The sequence below is a fragment of the Pseudorasbora parva genome, chromosome 2, assembly GCF_024679245.1.
Source record: "Pseudorasbora parva isolate DD20220531a chromosome 2, ASM2467924v1, whole genome shotgun sequence".
Classification (NCBI taxonomy): domain Eukaryota; kingdom Metazoa; phylum Chordata; class Actinopteri; order Cypriniformes; family Gobionidae; genus Pseudorasbora; species Pseudorasbora parva.
In genome coordinates, this window is record NC_090173.1 from 12,534,075 (window position 1) to 12,557,466 (window position 23,392).

General features: G+C 37.9%; 1 protein-coding gene across 1 annotated transcript; it reads right to left on the minus strand.

Moving 5' to 3' along the window:
* Positions 1–489: 489 nt before the first annotated feature.
* On the minus strand, positions 490–23,045 carry LOC137092072 (uncharacterized). Its single transcript, XM_067456348.1, has 14 exons — positions 23,018–23,045; positions 20,971–21,324; positions 18,290–18,376; positions 17,816–17,908; positions 7,629–7,703; positions 7,012–7,125; positions 6,568–6,702; positions 6,299–6,382; positions 4,044–4,142; positions 3,740–3,829; positions 1,892–1,987; positions 1,532–1,630; positions 876–904; positions 490–734 (listed from the first exon to the last, which is right to left on the minus strand). Exons 2-14 carry the CDS (start codon positions 21,233–21,235, stop codon positions 642–644), a joined length of 1,359 nt encoding a protein of 452 aa, XP_067312449.1. The 5' UTR covers positions 21,236–21,324; positions 23,018–23,045; the 3' UTR covers positions 490–641.
* Between the last annotated feature and the right edge of the window lie 347 nt (positions 23,046–23,392).

Below are 23,392 nucleotides of genomic sequence, written 5' to 3' on the forward strand. Positions count from 1 at the left end.
TTATGGCCAAATTAAATATACTTTGAGTAGGAATCTGAATTTAACAGGTCATACAAACATTCATATAAAACATTTATCCTCAGTTTAAAGGGATAGTTCACTTTAAAATGAAAATTCTATCATCCTTTACTCACCCTCAAGTTGTTTCAAACTTGTATGAATCTCTTTCTTCAGCTGAACACAAGGGAGGATATTTTGAAGAATGTCAGTTAACTGTAACCAAACAGTTAATTGGAGCCATTGACTTCCATGGCATTTTTTTTTCCTAATATGGAAGTCAATGGCTCCAGTTAACTGTTTGGTTACAGTTAACTGACATTCTTCAAAATATCTTCCCTTGTGTTCAGCTGAAGAAAGAGATTCATACAGGTTTGAAACAACTTGAGGGTAAGTAAAGGATGATAGAATTTTCATTTTAAAGTGAACTATCCCTTTTAAGAATCACATATACAAAATAAAACATTTCAGTTTTTTATCACAGTACAAAACTATTTACATGAATAATGATTCATGATAAAATAAATATACCAATTCCAACTTAAAAAAATAAAATAATACAGTCCATGTTGTTTCAGTTTTGCAGAAAATAGTGCCTAAAGTGAGTGAGATAAATCTGAAATAATCATTTTCTGCATTGTTGATCATTTTGAGGTTCCACCTGATCTCCCTTTCAGAGGAGTCATCGCTTCTGGTGTGTTCTGGTTTTGATGTGATGTGTCAGGTGGAGTTATGTTCTGCATTCAGGGCAAGAGATTTCAACAATATCAATGTTTTTTGGAGAAGCTCATGGGTTTTGTAGAATCTTGTAATGAATAAAACAATATTTTGCAGGTCATTGGATTTTAAATCACTGCAGCCATAAAGATTATACTAACCTGACAAGACTTCAGACATTTTGAAAAGCCTGTGAGGTCAGAACAGAGAGAAAAAATTAGTGGATCTGTTGAATCTTTCTCTGAAAAAAGAAAGAAAGATAAATAAAAAAAACACTACTCATTCATCTAAATCTTCAATAACTTTTAATAGCAATAACTGTTGTTACATGGATCCCTCAGAATGATTTGAATGGTAAATTTTAAGTGTTTTGAGTATAACACACTGTAAAAATGTTCAACCCATTTCAAATGCTTATATGGAAACTATATTGCTAATATAGTTGAGGGAGCCAATACATATAATTTTTAATTCACGCTTACTGTGAGCAGCTGTCGTTGAGTTACACTCATTTCAGGATTAAAGGAATCAAGGAGGATGTTTAAGGGTTTTAAAAGAGTAAATGGCAGATTATTAGGGGTCTGGGATAACTCGGGTCTATTATAGCTACACTTCTATTGAGTGTGTTCTGAGCTTTACAGCGAATCAGAACACACAAACAGAGACACACTGCAATATGTGTTAAATTAGTGACTCAATCAGACTTCAGAAGTTTTCACTGCAGCTACAGCAGAAACTAAACGGAGGATAATTTATTAAATTAATTGGGACATGTAATCGAGAGATTGTTATCAATAGAATTGTACTTTATACTCACAAGATGGAAATAATCCAGAAATCAGCAGAGCTACGGCAAAGAAACACTCTGAGGGAAAGACAACAAATCTCAGATCTTCCACTGCTCGGACACCAGTCACTGACAAAAAAAAGAAAGAAAAGAAGAGTGGATACATTTGCTTTTTAAATATTATCATTACTGTTTTGAGAAATGGATGCAATCTAGGCAATATTTTATAATTAGTCCAGAGAGATACATATGAATTCAGCTAATAATAGTTTAATTAAAACAACTTTGAAAAGGTGACATCGTGAAACATTTTAAAGTTTTATAATGTACTCTTAACTTTGTTGAATTATTTATATATAAAAACAGTAAATTGAAGTGTTGTGTTCACACCTGTTTTCAGTATCAGTTCTGTCATCAGTGTAACAGAGGCCAGTAAGACAACAGCAACTGATCCAAACAGATATACAGGAACAACACGGGGGAAAACTGAAATGCAAGTTTAAAAATGTAATATTGATTTCAAAGACAATTATTGCATCAATTTACCTTAACCTAAACATTTACGGAGCTCCTAAAGGGACTTGCATAACGTTTAAATCCACTGGAGGCAAGGTTTCAGAACCCAAGTGCAGTTTATTTAACTCAAAACAACAAAGTAAACAATAACTCGGCTTGATCTTGACTAACTTGACAACAACTAAAACATAAACTTGGATCAGACAAAGACTCACCACCGACGGGTTACATCAAAACATCAATACTAGACAAAGACAAATGGCAAACATGGGCTTACACAAGGACTAATGACTAGACAAGGGACACCTGTGAACAATTATTAAACAATGAACCAGTGACAACATGACACAAGAACACATACATGATTTAAGCTTGGAACATACTCTGCAAGAACAAAGAAATTTGTTCGTTTTCTTGAGGTGGCAAGAACAAGAACAAAGTTCGTTTTGGCCAGTGCATTCATTCTTCAAGAGAAAAGCAGGTGCCGATCATCTGCGTTTCTCCACATTAACCATGCCCACTTTAAATCTCTGACCAATCACACAATAGTTCTCGGACACCCACAAGAAAAAAGTTCTGCTCAGGCGATGTGTCGAGAACAAGCTGCGAGAACTCCCAAACCAGGGCTGGAGAACAACATGACGTCATTTTGTTCTCGCAGTCCTGGGAGCGATAACTTTTTTCTCCGTTCTTGCGGAGTATGTTGCAGCCTTTAGAGAAGAGTATCTCCATAGAGTTGAGTTTAGTTGATTCTGCTCATTTGCTGTCTATCACTTTAAAGCTACTTTGACACGATGTGTATTGTATAAAGTGCTATGGAAATCAAGGTGACTTGACTTGACTCAGTAGTTCATACCTTACAACCATTTGTATTTTTGATTTGCATGGTGTATAATATGATCGATTTCAGTCTATCTTTCACTCATCTGAGACATCACCTTAAAATATGCTTATTCAATTGTTTTATTGTGTTGTAGTGTGCGACTGATGTATGAAGTCTGTTTAAATACCCCAATGTTTAATGTCATGGACCAATTTATGGGCCCTATCATTAACCTGGCCCAATGCAGCACCAGGCAAGACGCAAGCGTTTTTTTTTTTACTAGTTTCAGCCTGACACAGTTATCATTTTCACGTCCAGCCTCACTTTGTTTAAATTGCAAATGCATTTGCACCAATTTGTGTGCCCATGGGTGTGCTGTTCTGAAAACCAGGTGTGTTCAGGCACATTGTTGGCGCGTTGCTATTTTGATGAACTGAAAACGACTGCGTTATTAACCAACAAAAACCTGCCCTGAAGTCGATAGTGTAGTATTTTTTGTTTTATTTAAAGGGTGCGTTAGTAATATGCACTTATAGGCACAACGCATATTTTAAAATATTTAAAATAAAAGGATTACATTGTAAAATAGTATTGTTGTGTACATAAAGATAAAAATGCCTACATGTCAAAGGATGCATGTATCAAAATTACAGATTTATTATGAGTACTATTTGCAATATGACGAATGAAATTGGTTACTTATTTAACCAATCGTGGTAATACACACGTATTTAAACAATCGTCAGGTTGAGGGTGTCTATATTTCACCATGTAAATAGCGGATCCACTATAGTGCAAGCAAAATAGGGCCCTACGTCTTTAACCACAATACTTATACTGATGAGGCTGAACCACACTGAAGTAGAAAAAAATATAAAAGTAGATGATCAATACTTTACCATCATCAAAATCAAGAAAATATAAAGTAAATTTCATAATGGCCCAGAGTATCTGCAGAAACACCATCACACAGCCCCATCCGATGGCATCTGTACATAAAAAAGAGTGAAATGAAGCATCACTTCTCCATCCATTTCAATGATTAAATGATCCTTTTTTTAATAAATCCACAAGCACGACAGCTTTATACTGTATATCCTGATCTAACATTTTGTGACCAGGTAATGAACTTCAGCATAAATGTATAATAGTTTATTCAATAATCTGCTATTATTCCACACAATATTAAAAATATTACTGTACCCGTTTTATTTTCCAGTGTCAATATGTAAAGACCAATCATGACTGCATTAATCACTAATATGAAGATTAGCATCACCATTCTTATGACAGAATCTGAACCTAAAAAAGAAGAGAGGGTGATAATGTTAATAACTCCTTCATACTGATCAGGGGTTAAAACCGATCTAATAAAGAGAGGCACATAAATAAAGAGATCTGAATATAGAAGTCTGAACACAGATCATGATTAAAATCACTGACCTACTGACCACTGACTGATCTAAGTATTCATTTCTCCTGGAGATTAAACTCAAGCAATCAGAGACAGAGAAAGCCAGAAATCAAAGATGAATGTTGTTGACAGAATTATTATTGGTTAACATTACTCAAAAACAGTAAATACTCTACTACTAATTACATGCTAAAATACTTAAAAACCAAGTTTAAATACTGTTTGAACACATGACAAGGAAGTAAAAGCATAAATCTATTTAGAAAATACATCTGTCTTGATGCGTGTTTATATGTAAAGACAGAAAAGATTGTTTGTGTTTGTTAGATGAGAATACACTATATTGCCAAAAGTTTTGGGCTGCCTGTGTTTACATGCACATGAACTTTAATGACATCCCATTCTTAATCCGTAGGGTTTAATATGGAGTTGGTCCACCCTTTCCAGCTATAACAGCTTCAACTTTTCTGGGAAGGCTGTCCACAAGGTTTAGGAGTGTGTTTAGGGGAATTTTTGACCATTTTTCTAGAAGAGCATTTGTGAGGTCAGGCACTAATGTTGGACGAGAAGGCCTGTCTCTCAGTCTCCGCTCTAATTCATCCTAAAGGTGTTCAATCGGGTTGAGCTCAGGACTCTGAGCATCACTGCTCTAGAGTCCAGTCGCGGCGTGCTTTACTTCACTGCATCCCACGCTTTGCTTTGCACTTGGTGATGTAAGGCTTGGATGAGCTGCTCGGCCATGGAAACCCATTCCATGAAGCTCTCTATGCACTGTTCTTGAGCTGATCTGAAGGCCACAGTTTGGAGGTCTGTAGCTATTGCCTCTGCATAAAGTTGGTGATTTCTGCGCACTGTGACCCACAGCATGTGCTGACCCTGCTGTGATTTTACGTGGCCTACAACTTTGTGGTTGAGTTGCTGTTGTTCCCAATTGCTTCCACTTTGTTATAATACCACTAACAGTTGAGTGTGGAATATTTAGTAGTGAGGAAATTTCATGAATGGACTTATTGCACTGGTGGCAACGTATCACGGTACCGCGCTTGAGTTCACTGAGCAGTGATGTAGAAGCGTGTGCATGCCTAGTGCTTGATTTTATACACCTGTGGCCATGGAAGTGATTTAAACACCTGAATTAAATGATTTGGAGGGGGGGTCACAATACTTTTGGCAATCTAGTGTATGTTCATACATGTTTACCAGGTGCACTCTAAAAAATGCTGGGTTGTTTTAGGAAAAAATATTTTTTTTAAAATGTTGGTTTTTGTTGGTTTAACTTTAAAAAGTAAGTAACCTGGTTGCCTTAAAATTTTGAGTTTATTGAAATTAAAAATTTGAGTTGATACAATGAAGGAAATTTGTTTAATAAATAGAAACTCAAAATATTATTGTATCTGAACCACATAAATTTGATAAATCATGAAAATAGCACTATTTGGCTGCGTCATCACAAATAAAACACAGAATTACCCAATATGCTTACAAAATCTTTTAATAATATTTTAATAAAGGTTGTCCAATCTAAAAAAAAAAATCATTGTATTAACTCAAAATTTTAATTTCAATGAACTCAAAATTAAGGCAACCAGGTCACTTTTTTTTTCTAAATAATTGTTTACAGTGTATGAGTGACTGTTGACTTTGGGTGTATGTGAGATTAACACATGTACACTGTAAAAAAAAGAAGGTACATTTTAAACTTTTGCAGTATAATCAACTTGGATGTTAAGTTGACTAGTTGACTAATGTTTAACTGACTTTAAAAAATGAGTTACATCTTGTATAACTAATTAAAAAAAGTGTAAAATTCCTTAACTTATTTTGATGAGTTAAAACAATGTAAAAACATATGTTGTCAAAACTTACTGAACATATAATTTTGTTCAACAGTGTAAGAGTAAAATTGAAACACTTTGTTACATCACTTTGTTAAAGTGAAAATGTCATCAGATTTCTGTAATGTTTCTCTAAACACTGCTTATCAATATAACAGAGATGTTCATGAAGTTAGAATAGAGATCAGAATTCATAATCAAATACTCACAGTCAAGTCTATCATAGCATCTAAAAAACCATGTGTCATTTGTCATCATCAGTAACACTGGTAAAATGACAACAATGACGAGTGCTAAAAACAGAGGAGTATTTATATTAATGTCGGATGTTAGAGTAAGGCATCAACAGATTTACAGCTGATGCAATAAAGTGCTTTAAAATGGCTATATAGAAGAATTTACATGTTCAAGTGTAGTGATCTGAACTATAGATAAAATTAAGGCAAATGAACTCAAATTATTATGAATATGAACTCACCTCCTCTGACAGATCCAAATGTGAAGAACAGGAGGATGAATTGTAAAGTAGGCAGAATTTCAAAGATCATATCAGCCACAACATCAAGTATATTAATTATCTGTCCACTTTTCTTTCTAACCTGTGTAAGTAAAACTATAGGGGAAACATTTTGATTAATTAACATCTAAAAACATTCAGTTTTGAGTCATTATACAAAATGTCGGCTAATCTGTGTGGTGTGTTCAAGTGCAGCTTTGCCCTGCTCGCAGGAGACGTGAAGCAATGCCACTGTCAGTTTAATCATACAAATATGTTTGTATTTTAACATCAAACAATATTGTGTCATGCATTCACATTACATGAAAGTAATGAAGGATGTTTGAATCAGTGTAAATCATAGCTGTGTGATTCAGAGATAAATACATGACTTATATAAATCTGAAATAAATCAGAAATACTTACGGTACATGATTTTGCTGAAGCAGCACAGAAACAGTGTTGCAAACAGTACTATAATTGTGTCTCTTTCAAACTCAGCAAAATTCAGAAGTTTTTCCAAAGCACTTGTAAAAAGAGCTGAAGAAAAGAATATAAAGAAAATTACCAAATAAAAGCAGTCAAAATATGATTACAGGTCAGAAGAATTATAAAACACTTGCAGTACTAGTGGAGAGCAGGGCACAACCTAACGCTTTTTGACTTTCTCAGTTTGTGTAAATCTACTTGGAGTTCACTTTTTCCCACATTAATTTCACACGTCTAGTACAATTATGTGGTTTTATTTCATTTATACAGTGTATATTTTTTTTCTTGATTTGTCCAAAAGTATGGAAGTGAAATGTGACAACATGCCCCATAGGTGGGGTTCAATGAAACATGACCAAAACACATGAATGATCTGAATGATGACATAAATCAAAAGCTGCTTAATATGTCTGCATATTTTATTTATTTAAGTTATTGTCCCAAATTTGTAGAAAAAAAAATCCATTAAAATTCTGACAAGAATTTTTTTTGTTTATTTTCTGTGAATGTGTATTTTAATGTATTCATGAGGGTTGACTGGAATTTGTGTTTACCTAAATTAACAACAGCGGAGAGAACCACATATTCTGAAACATAACTGTATTTCAGAATCAGTGTTTTAATGTTGCCTGTAACACAAAAAAATATTTAATGATTACAATCACAAAAAAATACACAACATCGACTAAAACACTAAGGCCTTGTCCACACTAATATGTTTAAGTTTGAAAATGCATCTCTTTCTCTTAGTTTTGGCCTCCCGTCCACACTAAAACAGCGTTTTGTCCTGCGAAAACCCAAGTGTGTATTTTATAGGGGTGTCAACATTATTTCGATTCGGCGATGCATCGCGATGCGGGGCATGAACGATTCAGCATCGATGCGGCAAAGTGCCATAATCGATTATTTGCAATTCCCCTTTATTCCACAAGGTGGCAATGTCTGATACCCAATGATGAAGTGACGTTTCACTCATAGTTACCTTTGACAGAAAACGAAACAATAATTATAATCTGCAAAACTTGAAATGGCTCAGTGATTTACTTCAGAGAGCAAGTACTAAACACAATCATATGTTAGTGTCACTGTCTCTTGATGATGGATGTGGTCAAGAAGCTGTCAGTGATCAGAATATTGATTTTGAAGACGTTGAAAATGAGTTTGGAGAATATGCTGGAGATCGTGAATATGAGGCAGATGCTGAATATACTGGTAAACGAGCTCTGACGAGGACATATGATGATGGTATTAAACATCTGCTCAAACTGAATCCTTCCAAGCTCCAAAAGGTAACGAAATAGGTTTTATTTTATTCTTCTGTAGCTGTTACTCTAAAATCAGTAGTTTTATATATTATCACGACAAGTAGAGGTCTATCCATGTTAAATATAGATCTGGGTCGCTAACGACCAGAATATGTAAGAATGTTTGGGGAAACAGTCATGCATTTAAGGGTTAATTGCATTTTATTTTATTTTATTTAATTACATTTTATTTTATTTAATAACTTTTATGTCAAAGATACAGGAGACACATAGCAGCCAATACAATCTGTTGTTTAATATCTGCTTGTATTGCCTCATGACTGATGAAAAATTTGCTTTGTGTGCAGTAGAATTTTGATGCATCACAATGCATCGTAGAATCGAATTGAATCAAATCGTTACCTGGTGAATCGTAATCGAATCGAATCGTGAAGGCAGTGCCAATGCACACCCCTAGTATTTTACCAAAGGTAAAAAGGTATAATATATACCTTATATAATATATTATATATAATATCCTAATATAATACCCAAAGGTATTTTACAACAATGACACATTTAGTCATGTGATGGATATTTAACCGATAGATATTTATGTTTTATACTGCTATTGTGCCTATTACGTGCAATTCACTTTAACACTGTTGCTAAAGATGTTACATTGTACACTCTTCATATCGAGAGAGATAAAAAAGAGAAATGTCACAAAATCGCAATTGCTGTCCTGCGGCAAAACATAAGAGCAGTTGCATTTTAGACCACACATATAATGGTGACTAAAGCCGCGTTTCCACCACAGGAACTTTACCCAGGAACCAGGAACTTTGGGTGGTACTCGGTGTGTTTTGACCGCAGGAACCAGGGTCTAAAAGAGGTTCCAGGTATTTCCGGAGGTAGTACTTTTTCAAAGTTCAGGAACTATCGAGGGCGGGACTTGGGCGCTGAACATGCTGATTGGTTGAGCTCACGCAGCCTTTTATTTCAACTCGGCATTTTTAAAAGTCTTTTGCGAGGTTCGGTCTACGTTCAGTAAATATCAGTCTTGCTCTCTGTCTGATGGCGTGCGTTCATCTCAGCCATCTCACGTTCAATGTCCGTAATAGCTGATAATAATATAACGGTACATTGTCATTTTAAATCTAGCTTTACAAGCTTTCTGAATATGCTGCTCTTTTCTGTCGTTGTTAATTTCCTCTTTAGTAAACCTAACGTTATACATAACCAGCAAAAGCAGCACAGCTTGAATCTCTTCCATTCTCGTTATTATTTTTTTTACAGTCTATTTTTCACCATATAAACGACCTGACCGATTACTTTTAAGTGTGCATCCTTACATGACGTGACAGCGCGCGCTGCGCTCATGTTGACAAGAGAGGAAAGCTCATTTTTCTGAGGGGTAAACTTTTTATTTCGTAAGTTATGAAGATAATGTTGGAATAATGACACACGCCTGACAGAAGATTTTTTTTTCCTGAGATGATTTTTACACTTTACAACAAATAAAAAGCTTATTATATAATACTGTATTAGTCCTGGTGGCCGTTAAGAGTTGCTATGGCTACAGTAAACACATTCCAACTGCTGGAGAAAACAGCGTTGACATTTTTGATGCAGCAGACAAACTGTGCATGTGCATGTTAACACATGTAAACACCAGATCGGTTTAGATAACGTCTCATGTAAATAGTCCACTAAATCTTTCAATCGTTACACACAAAAATTATTAGTGTCCGTCTATGACTTGGAGGAGCAGTCGCGCGCAGTCCTACATCACCGGACTAATTTGCCTAATCTTCACGGAACTTTAGACCGCAGTGGAAATGCAGACAGCTGCAGGTCTGGGGGGGAGAAAAGTTAGTGTAAAAAAGTTCCTGGTACAAATTGTTCTGGGTAATTTTGGTGGAAACAGGGCTTAAGTGCGACCTGGACGAACCAGCGAATGGTGAGATATTTTGATTATATCAGTGGCGGTTCTAGGATTTTTCTGTAACAGGGGCCATTAAGGGGCCAGATGTTACATTCAGGGGCCAAGTACAGGGTACATTAAAAAAAAAAGGGGGAAGGAAGGAAGGAAGGAAGGAAGGTGTTTTATGTCATATTTATTAAATTTATTGTAGCTTAAATGTTAGTTTTTGTTTTGTTTTTTATGGAAAAAAAGGCAGAGACTGCCGTTTTGGCGGCAGTGGCTCAGTGGTTCATGTAGATTGCCTACAAACCGGAAGGTTGGTGGTTCGATCCCCGGTTCCACCTGACCAAATGTCGAGGTGTCCATGAGCAAGACACCTAACCGCAGCTGCTCCCAACGAGCTGGATGGCGCCATGCATGGCAGACACCGCCGTCGGTGTGTGAATGAGAGAGTTAATGGTTGAATGTGAGGCAAGATGTAAAGCGCTTTGGATGGCCATGGGTCTGTTAAAAGCGCTAATGTAGTCCTTTTACCATTTATGACATATTAAATTTTATTGTAGCCTAAAATGTTTTATATATGTGGTTCATGTTATGTTTTCTAGACAGACAAACCAAGACCAAGACGAGATGCTGCCTCATCACATGCACTTTATTGAACTTCCCATTCACCCCGCATACACCTGTGACTCCTTATGTCATCATCTCCGATGACCACTAGATGTCCTCATAACCTCATATATGTATAACATATACAATATGTTACATCCCCCTTCTTAAGTATGTTACTTTGTACTGATGCATAAACTTCTGCACAACTTTTAAACCCAACATTTAAGTTTGCTTTACCCAAATTTCACCATAACTACAAAATTATTCAACACTTTCCTACAAATGCATTTATACTCAAACTAATGCATATCAACTTATTACACATGTAACCATGCCCATACATGACTCTCAGTCTTTGTATTTTTCAGGTATTTTTACAATTCTTCCAGACCTTGTACGGTAAGCTTGCTCTTTCTCTACGCTGTTATTACCATTTCTTTCATTTGAAACGTCCTTACTGTCCCGTGCATTGCTCTGTGATTCATCAACCGACTGCTGACTATCAGTATCCATGTCAACACTTTTCTCAAATGTTGATGAGTCTGTTTCTCTTGTTTTCCTTAAATGTCTGCGATTTCGTCTGAACATCTTCCCATCAGGAGTCTTTACTATGAAAGAACGTGGCTGTTCATGCTTTTCCAGAACAACAGCTGGCTTCCATGAATCTCCCTTTTGCATCCTTATTCCTTCACCAGGTTGCAGATCAGGTAAGTATTTAGCCATCCTGTCGTAGTATTGCTTCTGATTCCTCTGTCTCTGTTTAAGTTGCTCATGCACTTGCGACATTGCCTCCGTGGTAAGCAATGCAGATGATGTTGGTAGCTTCGTCCTGAGACGTCTCCCCATCAGTAATTGTGCAGGTGATAATCCTATCCCTTCCATTGGCGTGTTACGGTACTCCAATAGTGCTATGTACGGATCACATTGACTACTCTGCGCTTTCTTTAAGAGATTCTTAACTGTTTGCACCGCTCTCTCGGCTTGTCCATTAGACTGTGCATATCCCGGACTTGAAGTCACATGCTTAAATCCCCATTCCTCTGCAAAACTTGAAAATTCAGCACTTGCATACTGAGGTCCATTGTCAGATACTACTATATCTGCAATTCCATGTCTTGCAAAGATGGACTTCATTTCTCTGATGACTCCACAGCTTGTCGTGTCCCTGAGTAGTTTTACCTCTATGTACTTTGAAAAGTAGTCCACACATAACAGAAATGCTGAACCACCATGGTAAAAAATGTCTGTACCTATTTTTTCCCAAGGTCGTCCTGGCACCTCATGCTGGAACAATGGCTCTTTTTGATTGTTGTTCCTGTTTTCATTGCAGGTAGCACATCTGGATACTGCATCTTCAATTTGTGTTGACATACCTGGCCAGTACAAAATGTCTCTGCCTCTTGCCTTACATTTGACAATTCCCAGGTGTGACTCATGTATTTTGTTGACCATTTCCTGTCTTAACTGATTTGGAACAATGAGCTTATTTGCTTTGAATAACAGACCATCTTCATAACTGATTTCCTCTCGAAATGTCCAGTATTGCTGTATTGATCTTGGCATCATCGATCGTTCTTTCTCCCATCCAGTCAGCACTGCCTTTTTTATCATCTGCATCTCCGCATCCTCTGCTGTTGCTTTTTTGAAAGCATCCAGTTTCTGTTCTGAAATAGGAAGTTGTGAAGTAATCCAGTTCACTGCCAGATCCTCTTCCAGCAGATTTTCCTTCTGCTCATGTAGATAAGCACGACTTAGAGCATCTGCTATGTATAGTTCCTTACCAGGTTTGTATATCACCTTCAGATCGTACCTCTGTAGTCGTAGAAGCATTCTTTGTAATCTCATAGGAGCTTGATGCAGTGGCTTCTTAAATATACTCTCTAATGGCTTGTGATCACTTTCAATTGTGATTTCCTTTCCGAACACATACTGGTGAAATTTCTCACATCCATAAACTATGGCTAACAACTTTTCAATTTGTGCATATCTACGCTGACAGTCGTTCAGAGCTCTCGAGCCATAAGCCACTGGCCTTCCTTCTTGCAGAATCACAGCTCCTATTCCGTCTGAACTGGAATCTCCCGACAATGTGACTGGTTTGCTCACATCAAAGAATTTCAAAGTAGGACTTTGAGTGACCAAATATTTCAGTTTTTCAAAACTTTGCTGTTGAGCATCCTCCCAGTGCCACTCAGTCTCTTTTTCCAACAACTTCCTTAAAGGTGCACTTATGTCAGACATGTTGGGAATGAACTTTGCCAGATATTGCACGATTCCAAGAAATCTTTGCAGTTCTTGCTTGCTTTTTGGTGGTGGAATTTCAGTCACTGCCCTTATCTTTTCTTCATCTGGCTTAACTCCTTGAGCACTCAGTATGTGTCCTATGTATTTGATCTCTGTCATTCGTATTTTGCACTTGCTCCTGTTGAGTTTTAAATTGTTTTTTCTTGCACATTCCAGCAGCTCTATTAGCCTTTCATCATGCTCTTGAATGGAGTCTCCCCACACCAGCAAGTCATCGATGATGTTTACCACACCTTCCAGTCCTTCTATCATTTGTGCAATGGATCTCTGAAAGACTTCTGACGCTGAGGATAATACCGAAAGGTAACCTAAGAAAACGGTATCGCCCAATTGGCGTGTTCATTGTGCACAGCTTTGAACTTTCATGATCCAGCTTTATCTGCCAAAACCCTTGATTTGCGTCTAGCACAGAAAAGTACTTCGCCTTCGGCATTCTTGAGACCACATCTTCTACTGTCAGCATTGGATAATGCTCTCTTTTTATTGCCAGATTTAGATCTTTAGGATCCATACAAATGCGCATTTTCTTCGATGTAACTACAGTTACCATGCTGTTGACCCATTCAGTTGGTTCAGTTTGCTTTGCAATGACCCCCATCTGCTCCATTCTTTGTAGTTCTTCGACCACTTTCTCTCGCAGAGCTACAGGTATCCTCCTTGGCGCATGCACAACTGGTCTGATATTAGGATCAGTTTGTATGTGGTGTTCTCCTGGTAAACAGCCTAATCCTTCAAATAGATCGTCAAAATCCTGGAGAATGTCACGGCTCTTCTCAATTTCATACAGTCTTTTAATCATGCCCAATTTTTGACATGCAGATCGTCCTAGAATGGCAGGTGCATCATGCTTCATTATTTCAAACAGGATTCTGTATTTCTGTCCTTTGTACATACAGTTCAGTGCTTTCTTGCCCAATGGCGCCATCTTGTGTCCCGAATATGTAACAAGTTTGCAGCTTGACCTCTGCAGTCTCCCAGTTATGTTCAGCAACTTGTACACTCCTTCTGACATGACATTACATTCAGCACCAGTATCCAGTGTCACTTTTACCTCATTCTTGTTTATCTGGATTGTCTCGATCCATTGTTCATCCTCCTTACTTGAGTTGACGGACATTACATTTCTTTCTTTTTCCACTGTCACTGTACCAATAAACATGTTATCATCTTGTTCAATCACGTGCATTCTTTTACTCTGACTCTGCCGGTCTTTGGTGTTACACATCTTTGCAAAATGATTTTTCCTCTGACAAGACTTACATGTTTTCCCGTAGGCTGGGCATTTTCTGTACTCGTGCTTGTTGCCGCATCTGCTGCATTCCTTTCTCATCACTGACGTCTGCTCTGATTGGATGTCTCTCTTCTTTGGCTTTATGGATTCAACTTTGTGTACATTTACTTCATCATTGAGTGCTTTCATTTGACTCGACGTGATCTCGCTGGCCCTGCAAATGTCTATGGCCTTTTCTAATGTGAGATCCGTTTCTCTTAGAAGTCTGCCTTTTAGTTGATCCTCTCTTATGCCACACACAATCCTATCACGAATTAATGAATCGTGCAGATCACCAAACTCACAGTCCTTTGCTTTGCTTTTCAGATCAGTGACGTACATGTCGATTGTTTCTGCAGGCCCTTGCGATCTTGTGAAAAACACGTGTCTGATGTACGGTAGGTTTTTTCGAGGCTCACAGTAATTTTTAAACTTCTCTTTTAGTACTTGTATTTTATTTCTCTCCTCTTCTGAGAACTCAAATGTATTACATACTTTTATGGCCTCTTCCCCCGCCACGTGCAGAAATGTAGCACACTGCACCGTCTCTGACTTCTCTGCTACTCCGCTAGCTAGCGAGAAAATTTCGAACCTTTGTATCCAGTTCTTCCAATTTTCCGCGAGATTACCTTGCAGAATCAACGGCGGTGGTGGCTGTAACTGTGCCATCCTCTTTTCCTGCGTTTATCTCTGTTTTATTCTGACACCATGTTATGTTTTCTAGACAGACAGACCAAGACCAAGACGAGATGCTGCCTCATCACATGCACTTTATTGAACTTCCCATTCACCCCGCATACACCTGTGACTCCTTATGTCATCATCTCCGATGACCACTAGATGTCCTCATAACCTCATATATGTATAACATATACAATATGTTACAGTTCAGAGAAGTGTGCATATATATGAATGTCACTGTAATAAAATGAAATATGACATATGACACAAAACACAGCCCAGTCTCTTTTTGTTAAATGTCAGTTTGTGTGATCAATGACAGACTATAAGAGTATAAGTAAAAGGCATAAGAAGCTATACAAGAAATAAAGTGAACAATTTAGTCAAACAAAGGTAGTACTATCTACAGCGGTTAAATCATGCCTAAAAATTTATAAAACTTCGCTTTGCCCTCATTCAAAGAGATGCCAGGGAACAAATGATAGATTCATGAGACCAAAGATTGGCAGTTAGATCTACACAAAACGAATAACATCTCAATATCTCAAGGCGAATATTAACCACTACAGAGACTTCAGAGTCAGCGGCAAACGTAAGGACTAAAGCCGAGGAAAGGCAGCTCTCGCCGGGTTAACGAGTGCTTAGTGCTTACTGAAAGACTGGATCCTACAACTCAGAAAATCGGCAGCTGAAAACGGCGCCGACAACTCAGCAGCTAACAACTCTTTCACATAAACATACTAGTGGTAATCAAACATTAATAGTTGTGTGATTCAAACATTAGTCTCAGACGACAGTTCTCATGTCCTCAGAGTTGAAGTACAGTCTCTGCCGAGAAAAAATAAAAAATAAAAAAACGCACTGTAGAGATTTCCCACGAAACACAGCAAATCAGGCTTTTACAGCTGCTACTTCCTCGTCCCCAAGAAGGATGGCAGCCTCATTCGCATTCAAGGTGGTGGTATACCAATATACAGTCATTCCATACAGACATTCTCTAGCTCTGTGTGTAGTACTCTCTTTCCCCTCTAATGGTGCGTTCACACCAGACACGAATAAAGCGATAAGCTCGAGTGATTTACATGTTAAGTCAATGCTAAGACGTGAATAGATATTCTGCGGTGAGGATGATGTGAATTGAGCGTTTGATGCGTAAAACAAATTGAAAAATCTGAACTTTGGCGAATATTCACACTGCGTTAACCAATCAGGAGCCTGCTTGCTACTTTCATGTGGTGATGTGTCACAAAATGTAGTTTTAGGAGTTTTTCAGGTAAGAATGTAGTTGTTTTCGAGGTTGTGAGATCCAGTCGATCAGCTTAACTCGACTAGTCCTTCTTGCATCTTGTGTGTCTTTGGTATCCTTGATCTATAATTTGCTCACTGCCTAATTGTTAGGCCGAGAGCAAATTAAGTGTCAAAACTTTTTTGTAGGCCATTTAACTTTACCGTTGTAGCCTACTAGCGCTAGCTTTGTTTAACTAAATTGTTTGCTTTAGTTATTGTATAGCTTCTTATACCTTTACACATAAACTTACATTTAACAAAAGACTGGGTTGTGTTTTATGTCACATTTAATATTATGACAGTGATAATCACATTCACACTTTTTGTCTGAACCCCATAAAGTGTGTTTTTTTAAATGTAGCCCAAACGAAAAAAGGCCGGGTTGTGTTTTTGAAATTTTGTTTGTTATACATGCAGTTAAGATAATCAAGGTATGCGTTTCCTGAACCACATTTGCGTGGCTATTAATATTTTTATGAAAATGAAAATGGTGTTATGACATATTTCATATTATTGTAACCTAAAATATTGTTGCTGCTGTTCCATCTGCAGAGTAACAGATTGTGTCCTTCCATCCTTGAACTTGGCAAGTCTGAACTTATTCAGACTAAAGTGTAGGACAGGCGGAAGTACTGCTGAAAGTGGCCGTCATCCAGGCACAGCTCCTGAAGCGCCTCGAACGTGCATCTATTTTGCTTCAATCGCTCAATTTATTCACGCGTCCAATTCGGTTTATAGAATTGATTCGTGTTTAATTCGCTTCATTTACTTCTGGTGTGAACACACCATGAGACAGACAGGAATCTGCAGTCTCAATATCTCGATGACTGGCTGCTTATAGCCAAATCGGAACAGGAGTTATGCAGCCACAGTTCCCTGCTCATCAGCATTTAGAGGACTTGGGCTTCAGGGACAACTTTGGCAAGAGCTCGCCAGCCAAATGATCCCTCTCATGGGGGCAGTCTTCGACTCAGCCAAAATGAAAGCTTGGCTTTCACAAGAGCGTGCATTGAAAACAAGGAGCATGACGGGGTCAAGTGGGGTCCTTCCACCCCCTCAGGCAATTTCAGAAGGTGCTAGGCCTAATGGCGGCAACCATTGTTGATGCGATAGCGCTGGCTTACAATGTTGTGCCCCTTAAGGTTTCCACACAAACATCAGCTAAAAACTGAAGCAATACTCATTCCCGTTATCTCAGGGAACCAGGGTTGGGTTAGTAAACGTTTTCCAACATTTGAGTGTGGACGAGAAACGTTTGAAAACGCTAGTGTGGATGGAGAGCATTTTGAAACGAAAACGCTGTTTTCAAATGTATCCAGATTAATGTAGACATAGTCTAATACACAATTTAAAATAAAACGTTTTAATCAACTTTCTTTTGGTAAATCACTCACACAAAGATTAAAAAACGTCTACCTGTAAAGTTGGTGAAATATGGAGCCGCCCAGAGCAACAAGAGAGGTCTCAGAAAATAAAGAGCACAACAAGAGACAGACTCATTCACAGATCCTGAAACACAAACCAATATTGATAATGAGAATTCAATGATTTACTGTATTTATAAACTAACATAAGGCTGAAAGAGTGTGGCTATTATCATTAGAACAAATCTAGCTATTGTATTTACAGTGGTAGTACAGCTTTTAATTCCATGTCAGCAGCTGAGGACATTTTCATGGAAAGATTTACTTCTTGTATAAGTTATACAAGAGTTGCATAAATACAATACAATAAAAACTAAAACAAATGTATATATGAAAAGACAAGACTATACAAGATATACAGGAGAGATTATATCAGAAAATATTGAATATAAAACATTACTCAATTCAATTGTAAACCTACACCTGTATTTAAGTATTTATCAATTTCTTCATTAGAAACACTCACCTTCAGAAACACCCCACAAGACAAAAGCAACGAACATGATCATATTTGGACAGAAGACCAGAAACATCTGAAGACGGAAAAAAGCATCTAGAGAGAAAATGCAAAATAATTAAGTTGGAATGGAATTTGTAGTAATAATTTTGAATATGTAACAATAATATATTTAATTAATAGTATTATTCTTAATCAGATCAGCTTAATTTTAACTGATTAAAGGGGGGGTGAAACACTCAGTTTCAGTCAATCTCATGTCAATCTTGAGTACCTTTAGAGTAGTATTGCATCCTTCATATCTCTGAAAAGTCTTTAGTTTTATTATATTTATAAAAGAAATATGGGCTGTACCGAGTCTTTCCGGAAAAAACCGAGCGCCTGGAGGCGTATCGTGTGGGCGGAGCTAAAGAATGATGAGCGCGCAAAGCGGTGACGTCCTCAAGCGTGGAGAAACCCATCTATCTCAGCTAATACAGATAATGATCCACAATCAAATCTGAGGCTGAAATAAATTGAACAGGAGAAACGGCAACATCAGGATGTCCATCTCTGTGGTATGTACTGTATTTAGGGGCCTTTGTGTGCAGTTTATGAGGACATGATTCGGTTTATGGACTATTGTATGTGACTAGACCTTAGAGGTAGCAAGCAAAACGGTTTTGCACGTCAGAGTCAGAATAGTGTAACGTTATACAGAACAACAATGGAGTAACCGTTAGCGCATTTGAATGACGAAGCACGCGATCGTATCGTTTACTGATGTTTACTCATGCGACGGTAGCCAATAGCAGAGACATTTGAAGTTGATTTACTCACCGGCATCTTCCAAAGCAGGACCGCTCTGTCAAAAACACACTTCTTTGGTATGATTTGGTGAAGTCCTGTGACAGCAGTGACCGTGGAAATCCACTTTGCGACGCGACTGAAGCGATGCCTTGAAGCTTCCCGTCATTTCTGCGTTCAAATCGGTTCAAATGCAGCGCTGCCTTCCCGGAATGCTGTGCTGAAGCGCTGAAGTCGCTCGACGTCACCCATAGGAATAAAATGTAGCACGGCGCGACATAAGTGTTCACGGACGACTGGATCTGCACCTGAGAGACTGTTTACAGCGTGCATTTCCTCTCTCTCCCTCTAGTGACGCGCGCGCACCCTTCCGGGAGAAGAGCCCGTACAGCCCATACAAGGACCTTCCGCTCTATTTAACGTCAAATAGACCCATACTCGAAAAAAACTCGCCGAAACTTGTGAGAAACCGGAAGGAGTATTTTTAACACAGAAATACTCCATCAAACGTCCAACATTAGTTTTTGAAACTTTGTCTATGTTTAGGATGGGAATCCAAGTCTTTAAAGGTGTAAAAAGCTCAGTATGCATGAAACAGCATTTCACCCCCCCCCCCTTTAAATAACATAAATTATTGAAAGCCCTAAATGTACATTACAATTGTCACAATCACATTAACTCTGTGACAAATACAGCCAATTAAAATATTTTTGCCAAACCTTTTTTTTTTTATAATTTATAAAGGGCTATACAGGCATCGAATGGCTACATAATGGTATTACAGAAGATAAATGGTGCATAATTTATACCTTAACAGTCGATTTATAACTAATGTTCAGATTTGAAACGTCTCGGTTACACATTTAACCCTTGTTCCCTGAAGGAGAGGACGGAGATGTACATCAGAAGTGAAAGTGTATTGGGATCCCTAATATAACATCACAGTTTCTGACCCTTCCAGTGCCCGGTGCAAATCTCACATCCTTCGCATTCTCAATGACAGAACATATAGATACCCAGCCGAACACAGGTTTCACCAATGCATACGAGTGTTAGGCTTGGTGTCAGATGCTCCAACATGTCTGACTGCCACGGGTTGTGAAGGAGCTCGCCAGGGTTCGCCTATCTAGGGAACGCTATACAAGAGAGAATATAAGCACACTTATCCACTCCATGGGGAGGGGAATGGCACAGCAATCCAACACAAGAAGTGGGGCTCCAGCCGTTACTGGCCACTAGGGGTGAGCACGCAGGAAGCAACCATTTCTACATGGAGGCTATAAAATCTAGTGAACGTGTTTGGTGTTGCCCAGCCCGCAGAATCTGGTTTCCACCTGAGGGAGCACTAGATCAGGCATAGGGGTGGGTGCTTGGCCTCGAGAACCGAGGTAAGCAAGCCTGGACCGCAACACTGTGATAGTCATGTTCCCACAGTGAAAACATGAGCTAGCCACAAAAGCTGCTTTAGTGTGCTGAACATCCAAGCACGTGATACAGTGATTGTAACCATCAGCCGGTGTCACGACTGCATCCAGAAACGCAAGGGCGGAATAATTTCTTGAAAAAGACGCAGTGTCTGCCTGTATACATATACATGTTATTTAAGATTAGAGTGTTTTCATAATCAGTTTTATGTTACTTTGTATGCAATTTTACATTATCTTTGATAGTGGGTGCCAATAGGGATTTCACCCATTTCAGGGGCATGTGTTGGCACAGACAAGCACACACAAATCCAAGCATAAAATAAATGACAAGGAAGTCTCTACACGTCACCATTGTGAGTTTTTGTGTTTTATGAGGACTCTCCACAGACATAACATTTATTTTATCCCCTTAACCTTGCAGAAAACATTCAGCATGTTTATATTTCCAAAAAAAGCATATTTTGTATGTTGACTTACCAAGCAGTCTTAATTCCAAATTAGTTTTAGTTGAAAACACAGAATCCTGGTCTCTGTAAACTGTACATGTGTAATTGCCCTCATCTTCAGCTCTCAGATTGTCCAGACGGAGGGAGAAGTTTCCATGTTGAATCTGATCAGTAAAGAAATGAGCTCTATCATGATAATCCTGATGCGGTTCCTCTGCTTGACTCTCACCATCTGGATACAGATGAACCAGATCCTCCGAGTCTGTTCTTCTCCATTCCACCTTCAGACCCTCCATTGGTAAATTATTATTATAATAAGCGGGCAAAACTACTGAAGATCCCAGAAAGACAACCAGAGGACCAGAGGGACCACGCACAGCAAACCCTAAAAACATCGATAATTTGTTCATAATATGAAAATATTTAATGAGTACAACAAGGTCACCCGATTACTTTAATAATTGTATTAATCACAAAAATTATTCAATATACTGTAGTAAACAAGAACATAATTTTTTTCTATGTACCTTCCTATATTGTTAACATTAATTGGCCTTCATCCACATTTTAGTGGCATCATCTAACACACCAAATCCAGGTCATTAACTCATTAGTAGAGACTGCAGGTACTGAATTAGATGTGTCCGATTAGGGGACATGCAGTGCTGAGGGGTGAGAGCCCTTCAGGACAGGTCTAAAAAAACCCTGCACCTTTTATATTATACAGCAGAACTGTGTTTGCCTGATTACACAGAATAAGAGACATTGGGCACTATTTTAACGATCTAAAACGCAAGTGTCAAAGTGCGAAGCACAAGTAACTTTGTGGGCGGGTCTCGGCGCTGTTGCTATTTTCCCGGCGGGATAAATGGCTCTTGCGCCCGGTGCAAATCTAAAATGGGTTGGTCTGAAGTAGCTTCATTATTCATAGGTGTGGTTTGGGCGTAACGTGAATAAACCTATCAGAGCGTCATCCAACATTCCCTTTAAAAGCAGGTGCGCAGGTTCCATTACGGATTGCTATTATTATGGCGTATTTACCAGGCGCACGCCAGGAGCGGTTCACAGCCGACGTGACTGATGTTCTTGTAAGAGCAGTGAAAGACAGAGAAGTTGTGTTGTATGGGGATGGGAGAAACCCACCCAAAATAGCGTCGGTTAAACAGTCGTTGGTTAAACAGTTTTTCAGTCGATTTTTTTTTCCAGGTTCTTGATGGACAAACCAATTTGTCAGATGTCCTTTTATACATATATGTCTTGCCACTATTGGGCAAACAGGTCTGATTCTTAATTACTACAATTGAATAATTTGTAAGCTAGATTTATGCCTATTTTTTCACATCTTCGTCGCACACCACAATGATTTCCGTCATCTCGTGTTAATATTTTTTTAGTGTAACAATTTATGCAAAAATAAGTGTTGCATCTGTGTAGATTACATGAGCAAAGTGTATGCGCGTTGTGCACGCTATACATTATGGTCAAGCATGCGCCCTTAAAATAGCATAATGAACAACGCGCCACTGACTCTAGACCAGGTTTTTTCTGGTCACTGGCGCAATTGTTTAATGGAACAGCAAAATAGCTCCAGGCAGAAGCCACTACTTATTATGCCTACCCTTTATAATATTTCTCTAATGAGCGTCATTCTATCTTTTTTTCTTTTTGTAATGGATTAGATTAGTACAAGATATACAATAGTAAACTATAGACATTTCCCAGAATGTACAATGATAATTACAAAGATCATATATACATATATAGGTGTGCCAAGCTTATGTACAAGATTTTTTGTCTTCAGTTTTTTATTTGTAATAAATTTGCAAAGATTTCAAACAAACTTCTTTCACGATGTCATTATGGGCTAATTGTTTGTTGCATTTTGAATTTAAATAACACATTTCAACAATTTGAATAAACAGAATAAGGCTGTAACATAACAAAATGTGGAAAAAGTGAATCGTTGTGAATACTTTATTGATGCACTGAAAGTTTAAAAATAATATAAATAAGATAAATAAGTGAATAAATCAATGAGGATCAGGTTTTTTTTCTTTTTTTTTTTTCTCTTTACTTACCTGGAAGAGATGAAGATGAAGATTGATCACACTCTACACACACAGAAAGAAAAGGGGGGGGGGGGTAAATGTTCTGTAATCACTATTTAATTATTGTCCTTACAATATTCAATTATTTGTTCAGCAATTATCTAACACTTGCAAGTGCTGATAATGATTTTTTTTCTCCTATATTTGTTTTTTATTCAAATTGAATAATTACATAATGTACCACAGCCCTAAACAGTGTCTAAACATTTAATTAACATCTAAAAATGTCTGGATGTTAGTAGTTTGAAATGGATCCAGTATTGAAATAGAAGCCAATATTTTTTGATTTTGTGTTTGTGAAACAACTGACACGCGTTCATAGTTGGGATGAACTACATCTGTTTT